This window comes from Cetorhinus maximus, chromosome 16 (assembly GCF_964194155.1).
Source record: "Cetorhinus maximus chromosome 16, sCetMax3.hap1.1, whole genome shotgun sequence".
Classification (NCBI taxonomy): Eukaryota; Metazoa; Chordata; class Chondrichthyes; order Lamniformes; family Cetorhinidae; genus Cetorhinus; species Cetorhinus maximus.
In genome coordinates, this window is record NC_135894.1 from 18,734,527 (window position 1) to 18,758,037 (window position 23,511).

At 43.3% G+C, this 23,511-nt stretch overlaps 1 protein-coding gene across 1 annotated transcript in view; it reads right to left on the bottom strand.

The window, feature by feature from the left end:
• Nucleotides 1-23,511, bottom strand: part of LOC144692043 (uncharacterized) — a 158,686-nt gene that overhangs the window by 21,632 nt on the left and 113,543 nt on the right. The window contains exons 30-34 of the mRNA XM_078560601.1: nt 20,801-20,880; nt 18,278-18,333; nt 17,903-17,960; nt 7,463-7,533; nt 5,102-5,147 (exon numbers count right to left, since the gene is read on the bottom strand). Of these exons, the coding sequence (XP_078416727.1) occupies nt 5,102-5,147; nt 7,463-7,533; nt 17,903-17,960; nt 18,278-18,333; nt 20,801-20,880 (311 nt within the window). The remainder of the gene's footprint in view (nt 1-5,101; nt 5,148-7,462; nt 7,534-17,902; nt 17,961-18,277; nt 18,334-20,800; nt 20,881-23,511) is intronic.

Genomic DNA, 23,511 nt, shown 5'->3' on the forward strand with positions numbered 1-23,511 from the left:
TGACAATGGCATACTTAACTCTGTCAATCCTGCAAAGTCCTCCTTACTAACATCTGGGGGCGAGTGCCAAAATTGGGAGAGCTGTCTCTCAGACTAGTCAAGTAACAGCCAGACATAGTCATCCTCATGGAATCATACCTCACAGATAATGTCCCAGACTCCACCATCACCATCCCTGGGTCTGTCCTCCTGGTGGGGCGGCCAGAGGTGGCTGCACAGTGGTATACAGTCAGGAGGGAGTTGCCCTGGGAGTCCTCAACATGACTCTGGACCCATGAACTCTCATGGCATCAGGTCAAACATGGGCAAGGAAACCTCCTGCTGATTACCACATACCGCCCTCCCTCAACTGATGAGTCAGTGCTCCTCTATGTTGAACACCGCTTGGGGAAGCACTGAGGGTGGCAAGGGTGCAGAACGTACTCTGGGTGGGGGACTTCAATATTCATCACCAAGAGTGGCTCGGTCGCACCACTACTGACCGAGCTGGCCGAGTCCTAAAGGGCATAGCTGCTAGACTGGGTCTGCGGCAGGTGGTGAGGGAACCAACAGGAGGGAAAAACATACTTGACCACATCCTCACCAACCTGCCTGCCGCAGATACATCTGTCCATAACAGTATTGGTAGGAGTGACCACCGTCGTTGTGGAGACAAAGTCCCGCCTTCACATTGAGGATACCCTCCATCGTGTTGTGTGGCACTACCACTGTGCTAAATGGGATAGATTTCGAACAGATTTAATAACTCAAGACTAGCATCCATGAGGCACTGTGGGCCATCAGCAGCAGCAGAATTGTACTCGAACACAATCTGTAACCTCATGGCCTGGCATATCCCCCACTCTACCATTACCATCAAGCCAGGGGATCAGCCCTGGTTCAATGAAGAATGTAGGAGGGCATGCCAGGAGCAGCACCAGGCATACCTAAAAATGAGGTGTCAGCCTGGTGAAGCTATAACATATAACTTGCGGGTCAAACAGCAGAAGCACCAAGCAATAGATAGGGATAAACGATTCCACAACTAACGGATCAGATCTAAGCTCTGCAGGCCTGCAGTCCATCCAGTTGTGAATGGTGGTGGACTATTAAACAACACACTGGAGGAGGCTCCACAAATATCCCCATCCTCAATGATGGGGGAGCCCAGCAGATGAGTGGAAAAGATAAGGCTGAAGCATTTGCTATAATCTTCAGCCAGAAGTGCCGAGTGGATGATCCATCTCGGCCTCTTCCGGAGGTCCCCAGCATCACAGATGCCAGTCTTCAGCCAATTCAATTCACTCCACATGATATCAGGAAACGGCTGAAGGCACTGGATACTGCAAAGGCTATGGGCCCTGACAATATTCCAGCAATAGTATTGAAGGCTTGTGCTCCAGAACTTGCCACACCCCTAGCCAAGTTGTTCCAGTACAGCTACAACACTGGCATCTACCCAGCTATGTGGAAAATTGCCCAGGTATGTCCTGTACACAAAAAGCAGGACAAATCCAACCGGGGTAATTACAGTCCCATCAGTCTACTCTCGATCATCAGTAAAGTAATGGAAGGGGTCACCAACAGTGCTATCAAGCAGCACTTGCTAAGCAATAACCTGTTCACGGATGCCCAGTTTGGGTTCTGCCAGGGCCACTCAGCTCCTGACCTCATTACAGCCTTGGTTCAAACATGGACAGAAGAGCTGAACTTCCGAGGAGAGGTGAGAGTGACTGTCCTTGACATCAAGGCCACATTTGACTGTGTGTGGCATCAAGGAGCCCTAGCAAAACTGGAGTCAATGGGAATCAGGGGAGAATTCTCTGCTGGTTGGAGTCATACCTAGCACAAAGGAAGATGGTTGTGGTTGTTGGAGGTCAATCATCTCAGCTCCAGGACATCACTGCAGGAGTTCCTCAGGGTAGTGTCCTCAGCCCAACCATCTTCAGCTGCTTCATCAATGACCTTCCTTCCATCATAAGTTCAGAAGTGGGGATGTTCACTGATGATTGCACAATGTTCAGCACCATTTGTGACTCCTCAGATACTGAAGCAGCCCATGTCCAAATGCAGCAAGACCTGGACAATATCCAGGCTTGGCTGACAAGTGGCAACTAACATTCACACCACACGAGTGTCAGCCAAGGACCATCTCCAACAAGAGAGAATCTAAACATTGCCCCTTGACAATTAATGGCATTACCATCTCTGAATCCGCTGCTATCAACATCCTGGGGGTTACCATTGACCAGAAACTGAACTGGACTAGCCATGCAAATACTGTGGCTACAAGAGCAGGTCAGAGGCTAGGAATCCTGTGACGAGTAACTCACCTCCAGACACCCCAAAGCCTGTCCACCATCTACAAGGCACAAGTCAGGAGTGTGATGGAATACTCCCCACTTGCCTGGATGAGTGCAGCACCCAAAATACTCAAAGAGCTTGACACCATCCAGGGCAAAGCAGCCCGGCTGATTGGCACCACATCCACAAACATTCACTCCCTTCACCGTAGCACAGTAGCAGCAGTGTGTACCATCAACAAGATGCACTGCAGGAATTCACCAAGTCTTCTTAGACAGCACCTTCCAAACCCACAACAACCAGATGGTGGATTCAAAATTGGCTTAGTTTTAGGAGACAGAGGGTGATGACAGAAGGATGCTTCAGTGACTGGAAGCCAGTGTCCAGTGGCGTATCACAGGGATCTGTGCTGGGTCCCTATTATTTGTCATTTATATAAACGACATAGATGACTATGTGGGGGGTAGGATTAGTAAGTTTGCGGATGACACAAAGATTGGCCGGGTGGTTAACAGTGAGGTTGAATGTCTTGGGCTACAGGAAGATATAGACGGGATGGTCAAATGGGCAGATAAGTGGCAGATGGAATTTAACCCTGAAAAGTGTGAGGTGATACACTTTGGAAGGAGTAATTTGACTAGGAAGTAGTCAATGAACGGCATGACACTAGGAAGTTCTGAGGAACAAAGGGACCTTGGCGTGTGTGTCCATAGATCTCTGAAGGCGGAGGAGCATGTTAGTGGGGTGGTAAAAAAGGCATATGGGGCACTTGCCTTTATCAATCAAGGCATAGATTACAAAAGTAAGGAGGTCATGTCGGAGTTGTATAGAACCTTGGTGAGGCCACAGCTGGAGTACTGTGTGCAGTTCTGGTCGCCACATTATAGGAAGGATGTGATTGCACTGGAGGGGGTGCAGAGGAGATTTACCAGGATGTTGCCTGGGATGAAACATTTAAGTTATGAAGAGAGGTTGGATAGACTTGGGTTGTTTTCGTTGGAGCAGAGAAGTCTGAGGGGCGACCTGATCGAGGTGTACAAGATTATGAGGGGCATGGACAGGGTGGATAGGGAGCAGCTGTTCCCCTTAGTTGAGGGGTCAGTCATGAAGGGGACACAAGTTCAAGGTGAGGGGCAGGAGGTTTAGGGGGGATGTGAGGAAAAACCTTTTTACCCAGAGGGTGGTGACGGTCTGGATTGCGCTACCTGGGAGGGTGGTGGAGGTGGGTTGCCTCACATCCTTTAAAAAGTACCTGGATGAGCACTTGGCACATCATAACATTCAAGGCTCTGGGCCAAGTGCTGGTAAATGGGATTAGGTAGGTAGGTCAGGTGTTTCTCATGTGTCGGTGCAGACTTGATGGGCCGAAGGGCCTCTTCTGCACTGTGATTCTGTGACCACTACCATCTAGAAGGACAAGGGCAGCAGATACATGGGAACATCACCACCTGGAAGTTCCCCACCAAATCACACACTATCCTGACTTGGAAATATATCACTGTTCCTTCACTGTCGCTGTGTCAAAATCCTGAAACTCCCTTCCCAGCAGCACTGTGGGTGTACCTACACCACAGGGACTGCAACGGTTCAAGAAGGAAGCTCACCACCACCTTCTCAAGGGCAACTAGGGATGGGCAATAAATGCTGGCCCAGCCAATGAAGCCCACATCTTGTGAATTAATTTTTAAAAAAGGGGTGTTCCAGAAGGATCAGTGCTGCAACCATAGGTATTCATAATTTACATTAATGATTTGGACTTAAGAGGCAAATAACCCAATATTAACATTTGCAGATGTTTCCAAACTGTGGGCTATAGCTAACACTGAGGAAAAATACAACTTTCAGACCGACAGTTAAGTGGCAAATGAGCTTTAACATGGATGAATGTGAACTGATGTGCTTGGTAGGAAAAACAGAAAAATCGAGTATACCTTAAAAAACAAGAAACTGAGTGGGGTAGAAGTGTAAAGGAATCTAGGGATACAGATGAAAAAATAAATCATTAAAAACAGCATGACAGCAAAGCAATTTAAAATTCTAACAGGAACTGGGATTAATTTCCAGGGTATAGATTTCAAAAGTAGTGAAGTTATGTTAAAATTGTCTTTTAATAATTTTAAACTTGTATTTTAACCCTGGTCAAGCCAAACTTTGAGCACTGTGCAAAGTTTTGCTCTCCATACTAAGGAAAGGGCAAAGAAGCTCTGGAGAAAATGTAAAACATATTTACAAGGGTGATACCAGAACAGAGAGATTCCAGCTAGTGGGAAAGATTGGACAAGTGGGGCTTTTATCTTTAGAAAGACAGAGAAGTGAACTGGCCAAGGTCTTGAAAGTCAAAAATGGGTTAGACAATGTAGATGCGGAACGAAAGTTTACACTTGTGGGAAAATCCAAGGCTAAGGGCCATAAATACAAGATAGTTACTAATAAATCCAATAGGGAATTGAGGAGAAATTTCTTTGCTCAGACACTGGTTGGAATGTGCAGCCCGCTACCACAGGAAGTGGTTGAGGCAAATAGCTTAAATGTTTTCAAAAGGAAACTAGACAAATATGTAAGAGAAAAGGGACTAGAAAGATATGCTGAAAGGGTGAGATGAGCTAAATGGAATGGGAGATTTGTGTGGGGTTTAAACAGCAGGATAGTCTAGCTGGGCTGATTGGCCATGTTATCCAACAGGACAAAGGGTCTGCCACACAATTTGTAACTGAATGATTAATTGCCATGACACTCTGAACCCCATATCGATGATACTTTTGGATTTACTGTTTGCATTTCAGTTCAGCTAATGAAATACAGAATAAAATGATTGTACCTGGAATGGGAGGAGGATCAGGGTTTGCATTCCCGGCACTAACAGTCTAAAAGAAAAATAGTGTTGCTTTAAAAGAGCATAAAAGTATATAAACATACAGTATTACCTTAAAACAAAATTTACTTCATTACACCACGCTGGTATTTAAATAAAATGAATAAAATCTACTTAATTCCTGGCTGGTAAGCAGGGGACACAGGTTTAAGACAGAGAACCAGAGGGGAGAATTTCTTCTATATAGCGAATTGTTCTGATCTGCAATGTGCTGCCTGAAAGGACGGTCAAGGCAAATTCAATTGTAACTTTCAAAGGGGAAATTGGAAATATACTTGGGGCTATAGGGAAAGAACAGGGCATTGGGACAGATTGGATATTTTTTTTTTAGAGAGCCTACATAGACAGGATGGGTTGAATGGCCTCCTTCTGTACTGCAAGATTCTATGATTCAATACTGACTCAAATAAGCACAGTTAGAACAATCTCAGTTTTATATAATTGATAGAACACTCATCTCATAGGAAGCAACTAGCCTGAAATATTGGTGGTAGCAGGGCTCAGGTCCACTGCTATAAAAGTGGTTATCGGCAGATTCAAGCTTTGTATGATTCCCAGAACCTTCTGTTAGGCATTGGAACTTCTGGAATGTGGGAAGTTCAAATCAGATTGATTCAGGCCAAGTCAGTCATTTCAGGAAGCACCTCTTCATACAAAAGGTTAGTGGAAGTCAGGAAATCCCTCCCCTAAAAAGCTATTGAGGGCAGGCCAGTTGAAAATTTCAGAATTAGATAGATTTTTGTGAGGCAAGTTTATTAAGGGATGTGGAAACAAGGCAGGTAAATGGAGTTGAGATACAGATCAGCCATAGTTGAATTGAATGGCAGAACAGGCCTCTAGGGTTGAATAGCCAATTCCTATTCCTATTTTTAATCCTTCAGCTCAGCAGACAGCTGTATTGCTTATAGCGTGGTTAGTGAGCTATTTCTGGTTTAAAATCGGAACTTAGATTCTCAATTCTAAACCTAGGAATCATCCAGCACCAGACACAGAGAGAGATTGAACCCTGACAGTTGATTCCTTGGCAAATGGCATGGAAAAGACTAGGTTCTTGAATGAAGCTGCTTTTCTGCCCACAGTTTAAAACAGAAACCATCGGTCAGTGAAGCTCACTAGTGTGACGGAATCAGAGTGCTAGCTGACATCTTTCTTAGGTGCAAAACAGGAATAAGCAGGTCGTTGCCTGCCCCTGTTTTAAAGAAATTGTGGATTCTAATTTCCATGCTCTGGAGATGTGTCACATTAACCATAGGGTAGATATCCAAAGTACAGGAATATTAAATATACCAATTCACCCAGAATGCAAAAGCAGATTTGTAGCTAGCAAGCTCTGGCAACAAGCGTGTAGTCTTCCTGAGGAAGGCAAAGGCAACCACATCTGTGGAAGTCGTAAGAACTGTTGTCATGCTCCCACTAGTCTGCAGTAATTATATTTTGACTGCATTTAATTTTTCTGCACATAATATTGAATAAGGGAGTGTAGTGGTTATGTTACTGGATCAGTAATCCACAGAATGAGTTCAGATCCCACTGTGGCAGTTTCAGAATAAGCTCTTGAGGTTTGAATTAATGGGCAAGAAGTACTACTTTGCCAGGTATTGGCCACAATCCAAATGAAAAACAAACTATTGGTAGATCTCCCATGCGATTGCCAGCGGTGAGGCAGGGGCTATATGGTTTAGCCAGTCTGGTGTCTTTAAACATTCTTCACAGATCATATATCCCATTAACTGTCTCTCTGCGGTAACAGCCAGTATTCCTGGGCTCTTAACATTCTCTCCCTCATCACTACTGATTTTGTTCAGACCAAGTTTCCATTTCTGGTAAAGGGTCCACATTCAAAATGTTAATCTGCCTTTTCTCTTTGCAGGTACTGTTTATTTAAGGAGATGTGCAATACACCAGGTATTACAGAATGCATTACCCTGCTGGTTAGGTGGAACTGTGTTCCTTTGGGCTTAAAGGTCTCAGGTGACATGCAGGTGAATCACTTGCTTCACAAGCACTACCAAGTGCTACAATAAGGGACAATGCAACTTGCCATATCAATTGAAATAGCAAATATCCGGATTCAATTTAAATGCTTCAACAGTGCAAAAGCCACAACTCAAATCTTCCTCTGAGTGTTCTGCATCAAACTACCCTTGTTTTGTCACACTGCTTAGCTTGTTGAGTTCGCCATGGATGCCATGTTAGTCACTACTCAGTCAATCACTAAAGTAGCAATACATGAAGGCATTCTTTCTCATACTGATTTTGTTCCTCCTTAATGACACTTCAACGCACCTCAGGATTATGCCAACGCACCTCAATCAATTGGACTTCAACTTGATCGTCTTGAAGAGTCTTTCCACTGAGCAAGGAGGGTGACCATTCTGCTTCACAGCGAAAAGAGAGAGAGAATGATTAAAAATAAAGAGCAGATGAAGAAGATTCCGAGAATCTTGGACATGTCATGGGAGAATTGAAAAATCACCAAAAAGCCATTTGCCTCTCAGAGAATGGTAGAAAACCAAAAATAAAAGAAAACCATTTCAAACCAGTGGCAGTTTTAACACCCAACATGGCTCAGTGGCAGCCATCTCATCACTGAACCAGAAGATCATGGATTCAAGTCTCACTCTCGAGATGTGAGCACATTATCATGACTGGTACTTCAGTGAAGTGCAAAGGCGATCTTGCATTGTCGGAGGTGCCATCTTTTGGCTGAGAAAATTCTCATCTGCCTTCTCAGATAGACATAATAGTGCTTGAGTGAAGGACAGGGGTGTTTGCTCAATGTCTTGGGAGTTTATCGCTCATCCAACATCACCTAAAAACGATGATCTGGCCATTATCAACATCCTGGGGGGGGGTTACTATTGACCAGAAACTGAACTGGACTAGCCATATAAATACTGTGGCTACAAGAGCAGGTCAGAGGCTGGGAATTCGGCAGAGAGTAACTCACCTCCTGACTCCCCAAAGTCTGTCCAATTTCTTCAAGGCACAAGTCAGGAATGTGATGGAATGTTCCCCACTTGCCTGGGTGAGTGCAGTCCAACAACACTCAGGAAGCTGAATACCATTGAGGACAAAGCAGCCTACTTGATTGGTACCCCATCCACCATATTAAATATTCACCTCCTCTCTCACTGGTGCACAGTGGTAGCAGTGAGCCCGATCAATAAGATGCACTGCAGCAACTCCCCAGTGCTCTTTTGACAGACACATCCACAACCTCTACCACCTAGAAAGGCAAGGGCAGGAGATGCAGAGGAACACCATCACTTGCAAGTCCCTATCCAAGTCACACACCATCCCAACGTGGAACTGTATCACCATTCCTACATCATTTGGGTCAAAATCCTGGAACTCCCTTCCTAACAGCACTGTGGGTGTACCTACGTTATATGGACTACAGCGGTTCAAGAAGGCAGCTCCCCATCACCTTCTCAAGGGCAATTAGGGATGGGCAATAAAAATGCTTGCCTGGCCAGCGACGCCCATGTCTTGTGACATTTATAAAAATTATCACACATCTATTTGTGAGAGGTGACTGAGCAAACTGGCTGCAAATTTCCTAAATCACACTACACTTCACAAGTACTTCATTGGCGAAGAAGCACTTTGGACATTCTGAAGTCCTGAAAGTGCTGCTTCATGCTAAATTCATTCTTAACAATCAAAATTACCAGGATAGCAGGATTGTAGTTACATGGTTAAAGAAACAGAAACATAGAAACATGGAATTAAACATAGAAAAGGCTAAAGTGTTTTTGGGGCAGAACAGGTTGATTTAACTCAAAGGTCACCAGGGTATTTGGCAAGGGGAATGTTCCTGCCATCCAGGGGTACTTTTGCTAAATTAGGGGGTGAACACATTCTTGGAACAGTGCAGAACTAGCTCTGGACTAAATCTATGGATCTGGCTAAGAGTTGTCAATGCTGTTTGTAGATACAAATGAATACTGTAATCCATTCCCAGCACTGTAGCACCCCTACTTGATGATGAGCACACAAAGCATTGCACACAAAGGTCTGTACTAAGGTACACTGGCAAAAATAAAGATTTACGCCACTGACCAGCCAAATGAAACAATTTCATGATCCGTTAAATGAGCACCTACAATTGCAACAATGTGTCCTGTGCAATGTGGAATATTTAGTTTCGTTGGCTAGTGTAATGCCTTGGATTGTTTTTAAAAAGGAAAAGAAACAGCGAGAACTGCAAGGGCACTGGGGTTTATAATGACTGCAGAAGTCACCTGACCTGCAAACTGCCAAGGTTCTAGAAGGCTCTGAACTTGGATTTGCCTACATTTCTAGGCAGTTCCCCTGTTGGGCTTCATACCTGCTATTGTCTGAACTCTCCACAAAACATAAGGACAATGGGCCACTAGAGATTCTGACCTCAGAAACAGAGAAGGACTAACAAAACTCATTATGTTAAGAACCCCCTATCTGTTTTGATGGCATCTTGATAGTTTTGAGAATGGAAGATCAAAGCTCCTTCGTTAATATGGATTGCCTCCATTGTGCACCAATAGCCAGATGTCACATGGTCAAAACCCCACATGCGAAAAGCTATGATTGTTACAGTATCAGAAAGAAGTCTGCAGAATTGGCCTGTAATATCACTTCTCTCTCTCCTTGCTATTTTCAAGTTTGGGACCCTATCTCTATTATTTTTTTGGGATAGGGAATTTTGATCAAAAAGAACTTTAAGTGTCATAGCAACCACTTTGGAAAAAGCTAGATTATAGTTTAAAAGAAACTATCTCCAGAAAAATAACCAAATTACATCCACCGCAACATCTGGAAATTCAAGAAGGAACATCGGCAAGTATATTTTAAATTTTTTTTACAGACTTTAACTTACATCAATTCCATCTTGCAACCTCTTCTATTTTGCATTTGTGTGTGTGCATGCACTTTTTAATAAGTCTTATACTTTTACCTGAGTGAGTTTTTAAACAATAAAACTAACTCATTACTTGTTAACTCAAGAGATCTGGCTGGCTTATCTCTTCATACAGCTTTACGTACGGTCAACTACATATAGAATTGAAAGAGTTGCACCTTTTAAAAAAATTTAAACTCCATCACAACTAACCTCAGGAGTGGAAAAGAGAAGCATTTATTCATCCCCCTGGACCTGGTCCTAACAGATATTTGGAGGTTTACATCCAAAATTTGAACCCGTAGACGAGTGGAATTGGAAGTGGGAACTAATTAATCCCTAGACGATTTTCTTCCAAATAAGAAAACAGTACTGCCCTCTTGGGTTTACAATCCTAAAGTGCTAAAATGTCCACATTCAAAGTCAGCACCTTCCTAGGCCAGAATGAGGTAACTTGGGATACTTTAAGGACTTTATCCCTCGAAGAATTAAAGAGTATAGCTGGCAGAGTTCCGCCCAATAGCCAGGAAAACTGAGATTCTAAAACTTGTGACCAGGCATCTGGATTTTGAACTAGAAGAAACGGAAGTAGACAAACTAACTTTAGCAAAATTACAGCTAGAACAGAAACGTCTATATCTAGAATTCTAAGAAACAAAAGCGGAAAGAGAGAGAGAGCGAGAGAAAGAGAAATGGAAAGAGAGAGAACACAAAGAGAGTGCGAAAGAAAAAGAGAGGAAAGGGACAGAGAGCGAGCTTTCCAAAGAGAGCAGCAAGAAAGGGAATTAAGAATGCTCGAACTCCATAGGGAAAGGTCCACTGTCCCTACTGAAGGCACCCCTAGCTCAGCTCTGAGTGTTGTCATTCAAGTTTGCCCAATTAATCCTCATTTTGGATGAGGAAGAGGTAGAAGCCTTCTTCAATTCTTTTGAGAAATTGGCTCAGCAGATAAAGTGGCCCACAGAGCGAACTAACAGGCAAAACTCACAAAATTTACTCCCTGTTGCTTTGATGAGGCGGCAAAGTGCATACAAACTGGTGCCGGAGGCATACTGTCAGAAATTCTGCACTCTCTAAAAATGGCAAGACTGCACATACATTGAATTTAAACAGTTTAAGAAGCGTGCGTTTGATCGGTGGATGTGAGCACTTAAGTTCGAGGCCATGTACGAAAGCCTTTGAGAAATTATGCTCCTCAAAGGGTTCAAAAATTCATTTCCTCTTGCTGTCAAAACGCATATAGAGAAACAAAGTGGCAAGGGCCAGACAGGGAGCCCTCGTGGCAGGTGATTGTAAGTTAATCTGTAGCTCCCTGAATAAAAGTAAACCAGGATCTGGTAAATCTCACAACCAAGGAGAACCAGAAGGGAGACAGATGAGGCCATGGCAGGCTGGAGAGAAAAGGGGAATTATGGCAGGAAGAGCAAAACAGTCCCCAAATGTTAAAAGGAGAAACCCAGAGGGGAGACCGGTTGGAGACAAACAAACAGAGTGGTTGTACACAGATTTTCTGTTAGCACCAGGACACACTGCATCAGAGAGCATCAAGCATGTCAGCCTCCATTTTTCCAGTCTTACCATGTGATACAACATTTTTAAACTGGACTCCAGTGGCAGAGTCAAGGGAAGACTTATGGAAAAATAGCTGGCAAGTCAACTCAAGTCTTTCTTTAATATTTGTTTATGGGATGTGGGTATCACTGGCAGGGCCAGCATTTATTGCCCATCCCTAAACTCCCTTGAGAAGGTGGTGGTGAGCTGCCTTCTTGAACTGCCATGTAGTCCATGTGGTGTAGGTACACCAAAAGTGCTGTTAGGAAAAGTGTTCCAGGATTTTTGACCCAGCAATGATGTAGGAATGGTGATACAGTTCCAAGTTTGGCTGGAGTGAGATTTAGAGACAGTCCTGCAAGTGATGGTCTTCCCATGCATCAGCTGCCCTTCTCCTTTGAGGTGGTAGCGGCCATGGATTTGGAAGGTGCTGTTGAAGGAATCTTGGGAACTTGCTGCAGTGCACCTTGTAGATAGTACACACTATTGCTACTGTGCACCAGTGGTACAGGAAGTGAATGTTTAAGGTGTTGGATGGAGTACCTACCAATCAAGCAAGCTGCTTTTTCCTGGATGTTGTTCAGCTTCCTAAGTGTTGTTGGACTGCAGTCATCCAGGCAACTGGAGAGTATTCCATCACACTCCTGACTTGTGCCTTGAAGATGCTGGGAGCTACCCAATATTCTGGGGGTTACCACTGACCAGAATCTGAACTGGACTAGTCATATAAATACTATGGCTACAAGGGCAAGTAAGAGGCTAGGAATCCTGCGGTGAGTAACTCACCTCCTGACTCCCCAAAGCCATCTACAAGGCGCAAGTCCAGAGTGTGATGGAATACTCCCCACTTGCCTGGATGAGCGCACCTCTCATAACACACACGAAGCTCAGCACCGTTCAGGACAAAGCAGCCCGCTTGATTGGCACCACATCCACAAACATTCACTCCCTCCACCACCAATGCACAGTAGCAGCAGTGTGTACCATCTACAAGATGCACTGCAGGAATTCACCAAGGCTCCTTCGACAGCACCTTCCAAACCCATGACCACTACCATCCAGAAGGGCAAGGGCCACAGATACATCGGAACACTACCACCTGGAAGTTCCCCTCCAAGCCACTCACCATCCTGACTTGGAAATATATCACCATTCCTCCACTGTCACTGGGTAAAAATCCTGGAATTCCCTCTCTAACAGCACTGTGGGTGTACCTACAGCACATGGACTGCAGCAGTTCAAGAAGGCAGCTTACCACCACCTTCTCAAGGGTAATTAGGGATGGGTAATGAATGCTGGCCTAGTCAGTGATACCCACATCCCATGAATACATAGAAAAAAATGCTGAAAAGGCTTTGGGGGTGTCAGGAGGTGTGTTATTTGCCACAGAATAACCAGTCTCTGACCTGCTCTTGTAACCACTTATATAAGTAGTCCAGTTAAATTTCTGGCCAATGGTGACCCCCAGAATGTTAGAAATGGTAATGCCTTTGAATGTCAAGGGGAGATGGTTAGACTCTCTCTTGTTGGAGATGGTCATTACCTGGTACTTTTGGCACAAATGTTGCCATTTATCAGCCCAAGTCTGAATGTTGTCCAGGTCTTGCTTCATGCGGGTATGTGCTGTTTCACTACCTGAGAAGTTGCAAATTGAACTGGCCACTCTGCAATCATCAAAAAACTTTCCCATCTTTGACCTTATGATGGAGGAAAGGTAATTGATGAAACAGCTGGAAATGGATGGTCCTAAGACAATATACTGAGGAACTCCTTTAGCGATGCCTGTAGCTGAGATGAGCAACTTCCAACAACTACAGTCAACTTCCTCTGTGCTAGGTATGACTCCAGTCAGTGCAGAATCTTCCCCTGATTTCTATCGACTTCAACATTGCTAGGACTCCTTGATGCCTCACTTGGTCAAATGCTGTTTAAGGGGAGTCATTCTCATCTCACTTCTGAAATTCAGCTTTTTTGTCCATGTTTGGATCAAAGCTGCAATTAGGTCAAGCACTGAGGGTCCTGGTAGAATGCAAACTGAACATCAATGATCAGATTATTGATAAGTAAGCGCCGCTTGATAGCACTGTCGACAACAACTCCCATCACTTCAGTGATGATTGACAGCAGATTAATGGGGGTGGGGTAACTGGCCGGATTGGATTTATCCTGCATTTTGGGGGCAAGGCATACCTGGGCAATTTTGCACTTTGTCAGGTAGATGCCAATGTGACTGGTTCCAGAGGTGCCTCTGGTGAAAACTGCTTGAGGGGCACTGAATTAAGGATTGTTCAGTATTGAAAGAAAAGGTCCATAAAGTTGCCTGAAATAGCAGTAAACCTGAGGATTGGGGGCATTTTAGAATACAGCAGAGGAGGACCAAGAAACTGATAAAGGGAGAGTAGAACATGAATGTAGACTGACAAAAAACATTAAAACCGACTGTAAAAGCTTCTATAGGTATGTAAAAAGGAAAATTTACCTAAGACAAATGTGAGTCCATTACAGGCAGAGTCAGGAGAATTCATAATGGGGAATAGAGAAATGGCAGAGAAGTTAAATGATTACTTTGTGTCTGTTTTCACTGAGGAAGATACAAGAAATCTCCTAGAATTCTCAGAGGGCGAATGAGGAATTGAAGGGAATTAGTATTAGTAAGCATGTTGTATTGGAGAAATTAATGAGGCTGAACGTTGATAAGTCTCTGGGACTCGATATCCTACATCCTAGAGTGTTGAAAGAGGTAGTTATGGAGATAGTGGAGGCATTGGTGATCAACTTCCAAAATTCTATAGATTCTGGAACGGTTCCTTCAGATTGGAAGGTAGCAAATGTCACCCCACTATTTAAGAAGGGAAGGAGAGAGAAAACGGAACTACAGATCTATTAGCCTTACGTCAGTAGTGGGGAAAATACTGGAATCTGTTATAAAGGATGTGATAAATGGACACTTAGAAAATAGTGACCTGATTCAACATAGTCAACATGGATTTATGAATGGGAAATCATGTTTGATGAACGTGTTGGAGTTTTTTGAGAATGTTACTAACAGAAGTAATAAAGAGGAGTCAGTGAATGTAGTGTACTTGGATTTTCAGAAGGCTTTCAATCAAGTCCCCCACAGGAGGTTGGTTACATACGAACATACAAATTAGAGGAAAGAGTTGGCCACTCTGTCCCTCGAGCCTGCTCCACTATTCAATAAGACCATGGCTGGTCTGAATGTAACCTCAACCCCACATTCCTGCCTACCCCCAATAGCCTTTCATCCCTTTGTTAATCAAGAATCTATCTCGCTCGGCCTTAAAAATATTCAATGACTCGGCTTCCATCGCCTTTTGATGAAGAGATTTCCAAAGACTCTCAACCCTCTGAGGGAAAACATTTCTCATCTGTCTTAAATGAGCGACCCCTTATTTTTAAACACAGTCACCCCTAGTTCTAGATTCTCCCACAAGAGGAAACATCCTCTCCACATCCACCCTGTCAAGACCCCTCAGGATCTTAAAGGTTTCAATTAAGTCACCTCTTACTCTTCTAAACTCCAGTGGATACAAGCCTAACCTGTCCAGCCTTTCCAAATAAAACAACCGGCCCATTCCTGGTACTGGTCTAGTAAATCTTCTCTGAGCTGCTTCTAACGCATTCACATCTTTCTTTAAATAAGGTGACCAGTACTGTACACAATACATCAGGTGTAGTCTCACCAATGCCCTGGACAACTGAAGCATAACCTCCCTACTTTTGTAATCAATTCCTCTCATAATAAATGATAACATTCTATTAGCTTTTCTAATTACCTCCTGTACCTGCATACTAACCTTTTGTGATTTATGTACTAGGACACACAGATCCCTCAGTCTCAGAGCTCTGTCGTCTCTTACCATTTAGATAATAAGCTTCCTTTTTATTCTTCCTGCCAAAATAAATGATTTCACATTTGCCCACATTATATTCCATTTGCCATACCTTTGACCACTCACTTAACCTATCTATCTCACTTTGTAGCCTCCTTACGTCCTCCTCACAATTTACTTTCCTACCTATCTTTGGTCGTTAGCAAATTTAGCAACCCCTTCCTTCGGTCCCTTCATCCAAGTCATTGATATAAATTGTAAAAAGTTGAGGCCCCTGCACTGATCCCTGGGCACACCACTCACCACATCCTGCCAACCAGAAAAAGACCCATTTATGCCTACACTCTGCTTCCTGTTAGCCAACGAATCTTCTATCCATGCCAATATGTTACCTCCTACACCATGAGCTTTTATTTTCTGCAATAACCTTTGATGTGGCACTTTATTAAATACCTTCTGGAAATCTAAGTACAGTAGATCCACTGCTTCCCCTTTATCCACAGCACATGTGACTTCTTCAAAGAACTCTAATAAATTGGTTAAACATGATTTCCCTTTTACAAAACCATGTTGTCTCTGCCTGGTTGCCCTGGATTTTTCTAAGTGCCCTGCTATAACATCTTTAATAATAGCTTCTAACATTTTTCCTATGACAGATGTTAGGCTAACTGGCCTGCAGTTTCCTGCTTTCTGTCTCCCTCACTTTTTGAATAATGGAGTTACATTTCCTTTGATTAGAAAAGTTAAAGCACATGGGATAGCAGGTAATATACTGGTATGGATTAAGGATTGGTTAACAGGCAGAAAACAGAGTAGGAATAAATGGATTATTCTCCTGTTGGCAGGCTGTGACTAGTGGGGTATCGCAAGGACTGGTACTTGGGCCCCAGCTGTTCACAATATATAGCAATGATTTGGGTGTGGGGACCATATGTAATATTTCCAAGTTCACAGATGACACAAAGCTACATGGGAATGTGCATTGTGAGGAAGATGCAAAGGAGCTTCAAGGGGATTTGGACACACTTAGTGAGTGGGCAAGAATATGGCAGATGGAATATAATGTAGAAAAATGTGAGGTTATCCACTTTGGTAGAAGGAACAGATGTGCAGAGTATTTCTTAAATGGTAAGAGATTAGAAAGTGTAGATGTACAAAAGGGCCTGGGTGTCCTCGTCAATAAGTCACTGAAAGCTAACATGCAGGGTGCAGCAAGCAATTAGCTTTTATCGCAAGAGGTTTGAGTACAGGAGTCAGGAAGCCTTGCTTCAATTGGATAGAACCTTGGTTAGGCTGCACCTGGAGTACTGTATGTAATTTTGGTCCCCTCACCTCAGGAAGGATATTATTGCCATAGAGGGAGTTCAACGAAAGTTCACCAGACTTGTTCCCGGGATGGCAGGACTGACCTCTGCAGTGAGATTGGGGAAACTGGGCCTAGAGTGTCGAAGAATGCGAGGTGATATCATTGAAACCTACAGAATACTTAAAGGGATAGACAGGGTAGATGCAGTTTCCCCTGGTTGGGGAGTCTAGAACAATAGGACACAATTTCAAAATAAGGGGGAAGCCACTTAGAAACGAGATGAGGATAATTTTTTTTTACTCAGAGGGTTGTGAATCTTTGGAATTCTTTACCCCAGAGGGCTGTGGGAGCTCAGTCATTGAGTATGTTTAAAGCAGGGATTGGCAGAATTCTGAATACCAATGAAAAAGGGGGTGGGAACAGTGTGGGAAAAAGACATTGAAGTGGATGATCAGCCATGATCAAGTTGAATGGCAGAGCAGTCTCGATGGGCTGAATGGCCTACTCCTGATCCCGTGTTCCTATGAATGGATCTCCAAGTTCTACCTAACTATAACAAGTGATAAGTATAATTGTTTTGACAATGTACCCCTTATGATGCTAAAGTGAACTTGGTTTTATTTGAAACAAAAACAGAAAATGCTGGAAAAACGCAGCAGGTCTAAAAGCATCTGTGGAGAGAAAAACAGAGTTAACGTTTTGAGTTTGCATGATTCTTCTTCAGAGCTAAAGAGAAGTAAAAATGTGACGAAAATTATACTGTTTAAGGAGGGTGGAGGAGGTGAGGCTCGATAGAAGGCCAACGATAGGTGGGGGCAAAGGAGAGATTGACAAAGATGTCATGAACAAAAGGACAAAGGGAGTTAATGGTAATGGTAAGGGCTAAAAGGAGGTGCTGATAGTGGCATTAAGGTGAGAAAGCAGAATGTGATAATAGTAGAGCAGGATAAGTAATAAGCATGAAGCGGCACCAAAACAGTCATCAATGTACTGAAAAAAAGAGTTGCGGGAGGGGGCCGGAGTAGGAATTTAGTAAGTTTTGTTTGTACTGCTATTACCTTTGAATTTCTTTCAGTCCATGCAATAGCTGTACCGTACATGATATTAAGATCTTGTGTTAAGTTTTAATTTAAATCTATGACAGTTAAACATACCATTTGAAGAGCTGGTCTTATCTTCTGTACGAAGGTCAGAGCTGGAATTAGAGAATTCCTGAAATAAAGAAAACACAAAAGTTGATATGGAGAGCAATGTAGGGAATTGGTAATGAGTCATATCACTCTGTTAGGTCCAGGTGGTTACATAGGTAAATGTGGCAAAATTAGCCAGGAGATGAATAATCATTTAATTTCTTTTTGGTGATATTGGTGGAGTGAGGAGGAATTTTTGTCAGCTGAGACTCAGCCATTGCTAAATTGGAACTTCTACAATTCACATTATTTGTTTGAAATTATCTACTTCACTGTATATATTTCATAAGGGTAAACTATTCGACATTACTTGAGATCAAGTTTACATGGTTATATTACCTCCTTGTCTTGTGTTCGATTGTCTTTTTCAAGCCTCCTTTGTTTTGATCCATTTTCTGCATGCAAACATGAGTTAGCCGTTTTATTTCTTGATAAACTAAGTTGTGTCAACACCATTTTATTCAAGAGATTCTGCTTCTATATATCTGACGGAATTTGCCATTTTCTAAACTCACGTCACTGTTTTAAGTATAATTTGAATTTCTTAAACAAACAGAATAATTCCCCTATTGGAGGATCATTATAAGAGTGCATTTTCAGGAAATGATATTCCTACAATAGCTTGTTGTGACTGCAGGATGAAGATTATAGGTGCTAATGACCAGAATTCTGTCCATGTTGTTTGGACTGAAGTTGATAGTGACAGTAATCAGCTGCACAAAACAAAGATGCAATGAATTTGATCAGAACTTAATGCTGTCAAGAAACCAAAAAAAAAACATATAATTTAAATGTATTGTGGATGTACAGCAAACCCAAGTGATATTTCACATTCTATATAATTCAATGGCAGGGTAGTAGGGTCATTTGAGACCTCAGGCAGGTGGTCGCCCCTGCCTTTTGCGAGTCGTCCCAGGCCCAAGTAAGGATTCCATGCTCAGGTTATGAGCCATGGTCAATGGCAGAGCCGGTGAATTTTTTTTGATTCATTCACAGGAAGTGGGCATCGCTGGCTGGGCCAGCGTTTATTGCCCATCCCGAGTTACCCTTGAGAAGGTGTAGATACACCCACAGTGCTGTTTGGGAGGGAGTTCCAGGGTTTTGGCCCAGCGACAGTGAAGGAACGGCGATATATTTCCAAATCAAAATGGTGAGTGGCTTAGAGGGGAACTTCCAGGTGGCGGTGTTCCCATCTGTCTGCTACCCTTGTCCTTCTAGATTATAGTGGTCATGGGTTTGGAAGGTGCTGTCTAAGGAGCCTTGGTGAATTCCTGCAGTGCATCTTCTAGATGGTACACACTGCTGCGACTGTGTGTCGGTGGTGGAGGGAGTGAATGTTTGTGGATGTGGTGCCAATCAAGTGGGCTGCTTTGTCCTGGATGTGATGTTGGAAAAGCTAGAACCTTGAGGGACAACGGCTGCTTACAGGTGGAGGATCCTTTGGGAAGAGGACTTGTGTTTTCTTGAAGCACACATGAGGAAGGTAATAAATCACCTCATGTATTCTATTCCTTAGTCATAATACGAGCAACCAAAGAGAAAAGTACCAGCAGCAGCAGGAGGATGTCCTTAAGTAACCACTAATTGGCCCAAGGGTGGACAGGCCACCCGATGCCCAGCAGCTGATAAAATACCAAAGGCGGGCAGGTGACGGGCACAATGCTGCCACCTTGCCATCCGATTTTACCGCTCCACCTCACCTGCCAATCAGCTCCCAGGTGGGGTGGGGGGGTGTGGGGTTGCTGTAAAATTCCACCCATTGAACAGGAATCTAAACAGATGATTAAACATAAAGTGGGAGGAAATCCTATTAAAAATGAGTTAGAATCTCTGTACAGCAATGCACAGAGTCCATAATAAAACAAGGGAGCTGGCGGCAATCATTCATTGGGAGGAACCAGACATAGTAGGGATTACTGAGACATAGCTACATTTAATAATTCATTAGGAAAAGTTGTAGTGTCAGAGCACTGGCAGATAGCTAATACCATTTGTATATTTAAGAAAGAGGAAAGAACATATCCAGGGACTTCTAGGCCAGTCAGCTTAACATCAGTGATAGGAAAAACAATGGAATCCTTGCTAAAGGGGAGAAGAACATCTAGAAATGAGAAATATAAAATTGACTAGTCTGTATGAATTTCAAAGGGAAAATCTTGCTTGGCAAACCTCAATGAATTTTTTGAGGAGGTAACAGAGAAAGTAAACAATGGTAGTGCAGTAGATGTAATTTATCTGGACTTTCAAAAGGTTTTCAACAAGATGCCCCATAATAGACTAATGAATAATGTCAGAGGATGTGGAGTCAGGGGACAAGAAGCAGAATAGATTACTAGCTGACCTTAGGGCAGGAATAGAGTGGGTGTAAAGGAAAATCATTTAGTGTGCCAAGAGGTGGGAAGTGGAACCATTGCTGTTCACAAATTACATTAACTATTTGGACTTCGGAATCAAAACCACAATATCTAAATTTGTGGATGACACCAAATTTGGGGAATAGTCAATGCTAGCAATATTGCAGTGGATTTGATCACTTGAATAAATACAGAATACCCTTTGTATCTTATTGAATACATTACTCATCTAATAAGCAGCCTTAGACAAATGGTGCACATGCAACAATAAACGTACCATTTACTGATAAATTTAGGTGTTTACCAATTGCTATTGATTTACCATTAAACTATCAAAACATGTAGACCAGAGTACAACAAATGTTCCACTGCGAAGTACAACCATGTGATGTAATTATTAATGTTGGCTATTACTGTGTTGCTACAGCGACAGTTCCCTTCCTTGTTTGAGCAGTAAGCCTGTACAAAAATTTGTAATGACTGTGAATGCAAATAATATAATACTCACTAGGTTTATCGGTGACTTGTAAACCGATACCATTAAATGTTGGCAGGTCGCCACTTTCATCTGTGTCAGGACTGGTCACCCTTAAATAAGAAAACATTTTTAAAATTGTGAGTGCAGTGTTACAGGAATAACATTGGGGTAGGTTTTAACCTTGTGCTATAGTGTAAAATGGATGATAATGGGTGGAATTGTATCAGCCCCACAGAGGTGGCCGTGGAGGTTCGGCTGAGAGTAAATTTGGAAAGGCGCGCGTTGGGTCGGCTCCTCAACACGTTCCCACCACTCCGCCCTTTTGCAGGGGGTGGGCTAAAGGCAGCGGCTGCTGCCCACCCAGCAGTGGTAAATAAGAAATTAGATTAACTTAAATATCAATTAGAAAGAGTGACAACAGACCTTGTGAACGGTCCCCAACATCCCCCAATCCACTTCCCCCATCCACCACCACCATCACCACCCTGCCCCCACCCCACCCCTAATGCGTCATTTCCACCAGCAAATGAGAGGCGGTCTCACAGCAGGAAGCCAGAGTCTTGTAACTTTGGTCTCACGTTGGGGGTCGGCAGCCTCCAGTGGAGTGAACCAATGATGTCTGGCATTCCCACCTGGCATCTTTAATTGGACAGCAAACATGGAGACAGCTTCTTAATTAACCGCCTCCCTGTAAGAGGCTCCCTGTTGGCACACCATGAGCTCTGCGGGATTGGGGCCTGGAAATGGTCCCAATGCCCGAATATTTTTCAAACTGCTAAGATTCTATCCATTGAGTCAGCAGCCCATTTTACAATATTGGACCTAGTTAAGATTTACCTCATTGAGGTGATAGATTACTCATCTTCCACATTCAACAAGTTATACTTATATAGTGCCTTTGACATAATGAAACGTCCCAAGGCACTTCATAGGAACATTAGAAAACAAAATATGACAACAAGCCACATACAGAGATACTAGGTCCAATGACCAAGAGCTTGGTCAAAGAGGTAGGTTTTAAAGAGTAAAGCAGGAGAATAGGGAGGGCGGACAGGTGTAAGGAGGGTATCCCAGAGCTTACAGCCTAGACAACTGAAGGCATGGCCATCAATGGAGGAATGTTAGGCTGTAGGAAACTACAGAGATAGAGAGGGGCAAGACCATAGAGGGTTTTGAAAACAAGGATGTGAATTTCAAAATCAAGACATTGCTCGACTGGGAGCCAATGTAGGTCAGCGAACACAGGAGTGATGGAGACTGTGCCTTGGTGTGACTAAGGGCATGAGCAGCAGCGTTTTGGAGGGCAGAATATGATAGTGCTTTGGAATAGTCGAGTATAGAGGTAACAAAAGAATGAATGAGGGTTTCAACAGCAGATGAACTGACAAGGACAAAGTCAGGCAACGTTACAGAGGTAGTAAAAGGCAGCGTTAGTGTTGGTGCAAATATGTGGTCAAAAGCTTATTCGGTTGCAATCAGTCAAGTTTAGTATTAGACTATGTCAAGGGGAGGGATGGAGTTGGTAGGTAGGAAATGGAGTTTGCAGCAGGGATTGAAAACAATAGTTTCAGTCTTCCCAAAGTTTAATTGGAGTAAATTTCTGCTCAATCCAGCTCTGGATGTCATATAAGCAGTCTGGTTTAGCAACAGTGTAGAGGTGATGGTGAGGTACAGTTCTATGAAAGGGCTTTAATCTGTAAATATACCATAAGAAACTGCCATTAGTCCTTGGCAGAGGGGGAGGATGTGGTGAACCATTCATTGGCTAAAAAGAGCAGCAATGAAGTCCAAGAAAGCAGCATTGCCATTGAAGCATTTCAACAGACAATAAAGTTAGCAATGAGAGCTACTTACACTCAGGACAGTGAAACAGCACTGCAAGCAGTGCTGCTTGTAATGAGATGAAGCAGTCAGCTGTGGGGGAGTTCAGTTTGTAAAAATTCAACTTCATTCAAAGGGTAGCAAGGACTCAGGCCTTGAATTTTCTTGGGGTTTGCCTCAATTTCCCACCATCACTTTGGCAGGAGATGGGCAGAAACCCTGTAGAAACAGCATGGAACAGATAATCACCTGCTGCAGTTACGAGAGAAATCCTAAACAGATTCGGGACCCTTATCGACTGTTAAACAATCCATCATTCTAACTCACTTTGTCCACATACAATAAGGAAGCTATATAATAGGAGACTGGTGGATGGCTACTGAGGACGTTTTATTGGCTGAAGTGACACCATAGGGTCAGTCCATGATTGCAGATGGGGTGCAATATGTGGTTTTAATTTACTCAGTTTACTCAGAAAGCAAATTCTCCAGAACAAATTTATGAACTAGATATTCATTATTGGAATGTGGGAGTCACAGCGTTTATTGTCCATCCCTGGCTGCCCTGAGCAGGTGGTGGTGGCTGGACTTCTTGAATCACTATAGTCCTTGCTTGTCAGAAGACTTCTCATTGTAATGCTACTGCCTGTGACATTGCTGATGGATCTTCATCTAGACTTTTTACTTTTTTCACTTTCGGGGCTACTCTTGGGAATGTCATGATGGTTTTTGTTGATTTTCTGCTGCCTTTTCTTCAGGATGGAGGCTCCATTCTTGTGCATGCTTGTGTCTCTGTTTTGTCAGCACATTGCACGGGTCACAGGTGTGCTACCGCGAATCCTAGAGGGGAGATGGCTACCACGGTGGAGCACTGGTCAGAATGAAAGCCTGTTCCCCACCAGGACTCACCCCCAACCTGGC